General features: G+C 35.7%; 2 protein-coding genes across 2 annotated transcripts; one reads left to right on the top strand and one right to left on the bottom strand.

Moving 5' to 3' along the window:
- LOC147552393 (protein NOI4-like) lies at nt 1-3,095 on the top strand. The gene is made up of 3 exons (XM_086666909.1): nt 1-270; nt 2,204-2,389; nt 2,801-3,095. The coding sequence occupies exons 1-3, from the start codon at nt 265-267 to the stop codon at nt 2,843-2,845; spliced, it is 237 nt and encodes a 78-aa protein (XP_086523035.1). The 5' UTR covers nt 1-264; the 3' UTR covers nt 2,846-3,095.
- Nucleotides 3,096-3,322: 227 nt separating this feature from the next.
- Nucleotides 3,323-8,219, bottom strand: LOC147552394 (Rubisco methyltransferase family protein). Its single transcript, XM_086666907.1, has 12 exons — nt 6,921-8,219; nt 5,785-5,948; nt 5,587-5,670; nt 5,438-5,495; nt 4,998-5,051; nt 4,809-4,880; nt 4,628-4,708; nt 4,349-4,521; nt 4,158-4,260; nt 3,859-3,990; nt 3,647-3,769; nt 3,323-3,561 (listed from the first exon to the last, which is right to left on the bottom strand). Exons 1-12 carry the CDS (start codon nt 7,293-7,295, stop codon nt 3,472-3,474), a joined length of 1,509 nt encoding a protein of 502 aa, XP_086523033.1. The 5' UTR covers nt 7,296-8,219; the 3' UTR covers nt 3,323-3,471.
- Nucleotides 8,220-8,725: the final 506 nt, after the last annotated feature.

The raw sequence follows: 8,725 nt of genomic DNA on the forward strand, positions 1-8,725 counted from the left end.
AGGCATAAGAGTTTGTGACAAGAAAATTAACAAGTCGTACTAATACTTTTTTAGACTTCTTTCTTGGGTTGAGAAGAAGAAGAAGAACATCAAGGAAAGACCTCATAGCAAGAATCCAAAAGACCTTATAAATTTTGAGCCTTTTTGTTCCAAATCATCTTCACACTACTCCATATCTTTTGGGTATTTTTCATTTTTGTTTGGGGAGGTCTACTTTTAAGTAATTTCTCTATCTAAACTCTCAAACAAAGCCAACCAGTATTCATGTCGGTATGATTGTCAATAACTCTATAATCTGTTTTTTTTTTCTTATTTGAGTTTTCGTATGTTTTAATATAGTTGGTTTTGATTCTAACAGATGAAGCTAGCTGCTAGTCTTGATCTTTCTTTTGTTGTTTGACTCAATTTAAAATTTTTTTTTCTCTTACCCCTTTTTGTATCTGTTTTTCTTGTTCAATCTTGCTATATTGTTGGTAAAGTTTACTGGTTTTCTAGTTTCCTTGCTTTCATTTCAATTCCCCTTCGGTTCTTCTTTGTGTACTTTTGATGGATGAATGATTTTTTATGTTTATACCCAAATGGAGATACATAAATGAACCCTATGTTTTAGGGTCTCCTCTTTGTCTTGGTTTGAGGTTATTGTTTATGTTTAAGTGGGTGCCTCAATCTGTGCAGATAGAAACTATAGAGCTTCACTTTTCCTTGTAACATGATGATATTCATATGCATATTCTGATCTTCCCATCTAGTTTTTAACCTCATAGCGAAAAAAAAATAGACCCAAAGATAATGGCTTTAACTACTTGAAACATGGAGATAGATGATGGAATACTGTAGTGATTATGCTTATGATACTTCGGTATATATGCGCAGTTATCGGAGATGCATCCAGTGTATTTTATTAGTATTAAGAGTTGTGATAATTAGCTTTATACCGTACATGTCGATGTAGTATCCATCTTTCGAGCTTACGTTTAAGGGAGTTGGTCTTGAATTGGTAAGTCCGTCGTCTTGACCATAAACAGACGATGGAGTTTGTTCTAGATTCCAGACCTTGCTGAATTCAAGAGATTATGAGAGATATTATCATTTGAATGGTAGACATATTCTTAGATATCTGTGTTTCATGGGATGGTATCTGCTAGATGAGTGTTTTACTTTGAGTCTGGATCTGTGATTATGTAGTCCTATTGTATGAGATAAATCCTGTAGCAGTACTATATCCTGTTGAAACACCAACCAGTTTCCTGGTTTCACGGAGAAATATGTCCTGAAGTAGTCTACAGATGTTGGATATCAGTTTGCATGAAATGCTTTATATGCAGATGTTTAATACTACTTATTTTACAGACAATGTTTTTAAAAACTTTGGTGGTCACATGATGCCTCAAGGCACACATATTTGCACTCAAGAACAAAATGTGCGCATCTGAACTCACTTGTTATTTCTGAGTTGTTGGGCATCACATAGTATTTTTGTTTATTAAAAACTTGGGACTTTATATCGTGGTAGTAAAGTAGAAAAACTATATTATGTGTTTAAATAACTTGTATCGTTTTCCTTACAAAAAAAAGTTTACGTCTTTTATGCATCAAGGTGTAGGCCTTGAGGCGTAAAACGTATTTTAAAACATTGTTTGTAGAGTTTGGTTTTTCAGCTACTGATGTTCGTTCTTCGTCAAGTAAAATGAACTCTGAAGTGTGAACACGGTTTTGTTTCCTTGATCTTATTAAGCAGTCTTGGCTATTCTATGTTGGATAATGTTTGCTGAATTAGAATTATGAGTATTAGATTTATGAGTAATATCAGACCAGCTTGAGAATACAAATGTTGTAGTCCCGGCTTAATCCTTGCTTTTGGGTCCTTATTTTTCCTTCGGAAAAACGATTAGATCAATCAATCATTGGAAATGAATATGTTCAAGTTGCCCAAAAAGTAGGCATCTTCAAAAAGAATAAGCAATCCCGTTTTTAGGTGCTTAGACTGAGGTTCCAAGTACAATATGACTTGTAATTATACCGTAAGAATGACTTTACCTAAATATACTGGTTTACCTTTATTCCTAAAAATCGTTGTTACATTTATTCCAACACCTCATAAAATGGCAAATTGAATATATTCTGTTTATTCTAATTTCTTGTTGTTCTCACCTCACAAGTAGTTATCAGACTCTAAATAGCTGTAAAATTTGGATTCCAACAGGACAAGGGACGACCATTGCCCAAGTTTGGGGAGTGGGATGTTAACGATCCTGCTTCAGCTGAGGGATTCAGTGTGATATTCAACAAGGCCAGGGATGAGAGGAAGGCGGGGAACAAACCTGACTCACCAGGAAAGGATGACGCTCCTGTCAATAAACCAAGAGCACAAACTGGCAAATCCCAGTCTGTAAGTTACTTACTGCTTATTCATCCTTCAATTTTTCGAGCTACGTAAAGTGGATGCTCTCTTTTTAAGAGCTTTCCCTACAAATAGTAACCTTAGCACAAATCCAAGCTCTACCCTTCCCTAACTGTTTGGATAGATGAAATTTTCTCGAGTGGTATGTTTAGGGGTTCAGAATGAGCCGCACTGGGGCGTTATAGCCCGTTATTGGCCTGTGGCATGTCTGGCACACCACGAGGCCGTTAGTCTCGACCTATAAACGAGTCATATCATGCTGTTGTGTTGGCTCAATCCGAAATCTTTTCTTCTTGAGAATTTCTCTTATTGATGTGATTTATCTCACCAAATTACGAGTTCCCTTTCGTGCTTCATGCTGACATTGAGAGTGGTTTTTGTTAATCACTTGATTTGCAGAAGAAATGGTTTTGCTGCGTACAACCTGCTTACGCGGAGTCCTGAAATTCGGTCGACCGGCGGGACGAATCAAAGAATGTCCATCTATATCTATAATACCTCTTTCTCTCATACTTTTCCATGAGACTGAAGCTTGTGATGAGGCATGTCATGATCTGTTTGGTGTGCTGTTGTGTTCTGAGTTGCATGAGAAGGATAGGGTAAAATGAGAGATGAACCTTTTGTTGTATTTATATTTACTGACTTTGTGTTGTTGACATCATTATAAATTTATAAAGCTGACTCACTTGTTCTATTTTTCTTTTTCTTGTTTGGGTTTGTGACGAATTCTTTTAATTTGGTTTATAATTGGAGTTGATATGTTTCCTATTAGTATTGATATAGAAATTTGTTCTTCTCCTTCTGTTTTTTCCGAAATGGTTTCCTGCTAATTTATTTGTCAAAATAGTGAAAAACAGTGTCTTTCATGAGAGAAATGTTCGATCGTATATGCTTATTGATTGTTAGATTTTTGGCTGCGCCTGCTTCGAATACCTTAATGTCATAAATGCTTACATCTAAACAACATCCTTATTCTGTATAACACTTCAATAGTTAAAGAAATTACAAGGAATTACTGCACACCGAATTCTTCGTTTCTACATACATATATATATATATAGAGATATCTCTCATTTGGTAAAAAACTTCCTGAAACCGTTCAGTATAGTAAGAGCTCTCAACTCGCCGCTTCTCATGTCCCTCAACCGTCTCCGCAGTATCTGTTCATTCCAACTTTACCATTAAATATTGGATCATAAGGTCACAAAATAGATTGAATACAGAGATAAGGATGTATAATCTTACATATTGTGCACGAAACAAGATACGTCTCTCACTGGTACACAGATCTATAGCTAGTTGTTTTAGAAATAACTTTCGGTTGATTTGCTTCGGTGATGTAACATCCAAATCAAGCGACCCACTTCCCTGAAAAGTTAAAGAAACGTGAAACAAAGAACTTAGTGTATTTAGTCAAATATTGATAAATCATATGATTTTTGTCAAATATTCCTAACCTGCAGGAATTTAGTGTACTTGGATATGCTCGATTCGCAACTATCCAGAATAAATTGTAGAGCATCCTCCTCTATTTCTGTGTATTTAGTGCTCTTGTTCGATGTTGCCTTATTTGATGCTGCAGCGGCCATCTGGTTTTAATGAACTTATTAAAACGAATTGGAGAAAGCATAATGTGGTTGTGGTATTCTGTTTTTCGGCAACATATTCTCTTTTGACTCTTTATGTTAAAAGTGTATATTATAAAGTAGTACAGACGATTGTAGAACCACAGAAACATAGAGTTCAACTAGCTAACCTCTTCGAACTGTTTACTCATACTTGGCGGGCTGACAGCTAGATAAGCAAATTGCATCAACTCCAGAGGCCAACCAGTTATTTGCAAAGGAAACCTCTGAGATCTGCCCTAGACAAGGAGGAACAATTCCAGGATTCAGAGTAACTCGAACTAAAATTTAAGAAGAATCGTTCTATTAGTTGGGTACTCACGCAGACAAACCATGCCGTCTCAAAGCTTCCAACTTCTCCTTGTAGCATTCGTCAGATTTGTCAAGTGATAGTAACATTTCAACTGAATCACTTGGGTTTGTGCCTTCCCTCGGAACAAAACCATATGACAGCAATAGCTCTCCGTTAGATTTCTTCCCGTATGATATAAAAACCTAAAATAACACCGTAAAGATTGTGACAAAAAAAGATATCAACTCTCATTTATAAATTTGATAAAAGAGATAAATCGGAAAGGAAGAAGGCTTGGAAATTACGTACCTGCTCACCTAGTTCATATGGACGATCAGTGGTGAAAACAATTCCTTTTGATGATTTATCGAAGTCCAAAAACGTTTCCACCTAGAGAAACCAAGGTCCAGAGTAGATGTATCTAGTTAACGTCTAAATTACATTATAGAACGAAAAGCACTACAAATTAAAACTTATGATGGAATTGTACATCACAGCTGTGGTTAAGCATATCTGCCCAAGGGACTAACGCAATATTTCCATCCATTGAGGGCAAACGAACCTATAATGCAGGAAATAACCAAACGTTTAATGAACCCTTATAGCATTTACCCAGAATTTCAGTGTAAAGGAGAGCGACAATAGCATAATCATGAAATTTACTTTAAAGCTTACTTACTAAACGTGAGAAAAGGATACCGAAAGACCATTTGAAAGTTTCCATGTTGAACACCTGAAAATAAATATACATTTAAAGTCAAGACTCGCAAAAAAATTCTTTAGTGAATCAGCAGTAAAAAGAAAAATATTCACAAAGTCCTCTTGTTGAATTAAAGGACTAAATATTTCAGCACTTCGTACTCGAATACTAAGGAGGATCTTTTCGTCTTCCCTGTACCTTGATCATAAGAAAGATTTACACATATAGAACATTGAAGGTAAGAATGGCACAAGAATTTGAGGTTGGTGACTAACAAAATAACTGTAAAACTGGAGGAGATACTAGTATATGTGATGTCATGAGTTGACCCTATTCTATTGTATACTGATCTGACTAGAGTTTGAAACCTAGAGCTACAGTTCAAGATAAAATGAGTTAACTAGTCGTTTAATATATACCTTCTCAGGAAATAAATCAGGATACTTTGAGAATATTCGGACCCGTAAATCTTGGTACCTGTAGAAGCAGTTAGAGATCATTTCAGTGATAGACAATTAGGCCCAAGAAGAAGAAGAGGAAGAAGAAGAGAGAGAGAGAGAGGGCATACGTTCCAGTTACATCATTTATCCTTTCAATTGCTCGGTCTCTGATTTGGGATGCTACTAAATATGTATCCAACTCTGTCTGAGTCCTGAAATCATATTCAGAAGCTGTAGGAGGAAAACTGAGAGTATACCCTTCCATAACCAGAATCAATGAAATGTAAAGGTACCGATTTAACTAGTTTAAGAGGAAGATAGTTTACCAATACAATAGTGAGTAAGGTTGTCGAGGCAAGGCCGAGATATAATTCGACCATCTTGACGACTTCATGAAGCTCGCTTCACTAATCAAGTAAGTAGCAAGCAGTGGCCAGTCCGGCACCAAATTTCTTTTTAACACTTCTCCAGCTTCTGGGCAGCTCCACTCCTAAAATATAAACGCCAAAGCTGCATAAATTAGTTCAAGCGTTTATATATCGCTTTCACCATCGCATTTGACTCTTTTCCTAAAGACAGTATATAGAGATAACTAGTTCTGTAACTAATGCCAGCTTCAAGCTCACTCCTTATATTTGCCCATAACCACATCAATTCAGACATTGTTAACAGTTGCCCATTTTAACGCAGCCGAGCTGTATTTACTTGCGTATATGGGTTAGGTGTTTGACCTTTTTGTTTGCCGTCAAGTGGCTTGGGTCTCTCTCACCCCAAGAGTTAGCTCAGGAGGTAAGAATTTCTCTCACACTTATACATCCACACCCGAAAGGCTATCTTCCCCCTCCACAATGGGACCTGAAAGACTTTAGTAAACCCGCGCTATGATACTGTGTGCCATATGGCTGGACATTCCTTGCCCCCGTGTAGTCTTGGGCTCCTCTCACCCAAACTCGAACTCAAGAAGTAAGGCTTTCCCTCACACTTATAAAGAAACACCACCCACTCCACCACGAATGTGGGACTAACTCCAACGCGTCCAATCCACAAAAGTTTCTAGTTAATCCGAAACCAAATTTGGTACAAATTTTCAACTCATTGCTAATCGTAAAAGATTAGTATCTAATTATTGCTTCTCCACTTTTAATAAACAAAAAACACATTAACTTTGGGTTTTGCACTATATGTCTTAAATTGCTAACAAGAACCAAAAGCATGGCTACAATTTAACTTTAAATTTTGTGTCTACAATCTCAGACTCTAAATCTACTCAACATCAACAGTTAATCTAATTAACTCATTAACACCAAATAAACATCAATTTAACAAATATTATACCAAATCAACAAATTACCTAAGTAATGAAATTCAAACTCAATGATCTTTCTACAACAAAACTAAACCACCCAGAATCAAGATAAAAGAGAAATCTTTCAGAATTTAATAGTTATGAAAAAAATCTTACTGAATCTGCAGAAATAACAAGAGATGGAGGAACAAACAACAATTTTTCCCCCTTCCTTATATTCTTCAAAGCAACAAGTCCTCTTTCTCCAACCTCAACTCTTTGAATACCCATTTTTTGAGGTGGAAGACCTGATTCAGATAACCATGACTGTAAAGATGAAGCATTTTCCAATGAATCAACATCACAACCCCAAGGAATTTTCTGGTTAACTGTGGAAGTGGTGGTTTGATTTGAAGTGGTTGATAAAGAGGAACCAATCCAATTTGGTTTTTTCTGTGAAATATAGAGAGGGTTTGAAGTTCTTCTAAATGGGGAGAGATTGTTTGGGAAATTGGGGAGGACAGAGTAAAAGCTTATAGAAGCTTCAGCCATGGTTGCCCTGAGACTGAAGGAGGAGCTCAGAAAAATCCCTTATCCACTTTTGTAAGGTGTCCGAACGGTTAGTATAATATTAGAAGATATTTCAACCCTTGGGGTGGAAGCAGAATTAATGAATTCTTGATTAATATTCGAGTGGCATGAGCTAACAAAAGTAGATATGTTGTCTTAGCGGCTAGTGATGTTGTTTGTTTTGGCACTTTCAGATCTCACGGTTTTAAAAGCCTTGATAGAGAAGGACGTTTAACCTCTTAAAAGGAGCACCGCACTCCGTCTCACTACTGATGCAGAATTGCTTTACAACAAGATCTATTGAAATCTACCATAGATCACATTCTCAGATTAAATTGCAATGTTTAAATTCATTCAATCCCTCAAATTGTACGTACAAACAAAACCTTGAGTTTCTTTTTTGTATTTGCATTACTGAGTTTTATATTTAGGTTAATTCTAATTTAGATTTCAATTTGTGACGAACCAAAAAGTTTGACTTCTGTATTTGTTCAGCGCTCTAATTTGGTTTTCAAGCCATATTTCTTGTAGTAAAATTTAATAATTAATGGTTAAACTTTTTCTTTTGTTATCCAGAAAGTTTTCGTGATGGAACCCCATAAAACTTCCAGACGAATCTAAAACTCATCGATGAGAACCAGGAACCTCATCGATGAGTTTCAAGTTTCGGAAACCCATCTATGGGGTTTCATTTTGAAAAACCCAACCGTGGGTTCGGCCAAGAAACATGAACAAGGACTGTCAGAGAATTCCAAATTACAAACCTAGAAGGACAAAACTAAAGTCTAAAATAAGACTGAGTAGCTTCCACTTGCCCCGTAATGAAAATTCCTTATTACTGTAATAAATATTTGGGTTTGTAACTTTCTTGCTATCATTCATCTAATCTTTAGATAGGGGTTTCTCAGATGGAAACAGTTAAAATAGTTGGAGAAATAAGCAAAAATCAAAAGAAAAAAAAATTGTATGTAAGGAGATTTTGGGGTGTTGTGTTCTCACATCTAACATGTTGAAGTTGTTTGAACTTCTTGAAATGTACGTCACATGATATTCTTTCATATAGTTGTTTTTTTTTTTATTTATCGGTCCTCGGAAGTGTTGCTTTCTCTTTCTTTAGCCTTGTAATAAAATCAATTTAATAGTCAAATAAACAAAATGATTCCTCTTTGTAAGAATTTCACAAACCCTATTTTATTTCAATCAAACTCTAAAATGTGATTACATCTTATATTTATACTAGAAATGAAGAAGAAGATGAAGAAAGAGAAGATCTGTTATTATAACAGATTTGGTTATAATAACAGATTCAGTTATTAACAAACTAAACAGTTTAGTAACTAATTCTTATTGTTTATTATTTCAGCTAGCTGACTCAGGAGTGCTTTCAGATAAATGGATTTGCTGACTTGTGG

This window comes from Eschscholzia californica, unplaced genomic scaffold (genome assembly GCF_041429995.1).
Source record: "Eschscholzia californica isolate CP2 unplaced genomic scaffold, dmEscCali1.0.p SCAF_3, whole genome shotgun sequence".
Classification (NCBI taxonomy): Eukaryota; Viridiplantae; Streptophyta; class Magnoliopsida; order Ranunculales; family Papaveraceae; genus Eschscholzia; species Eschscholzia californica.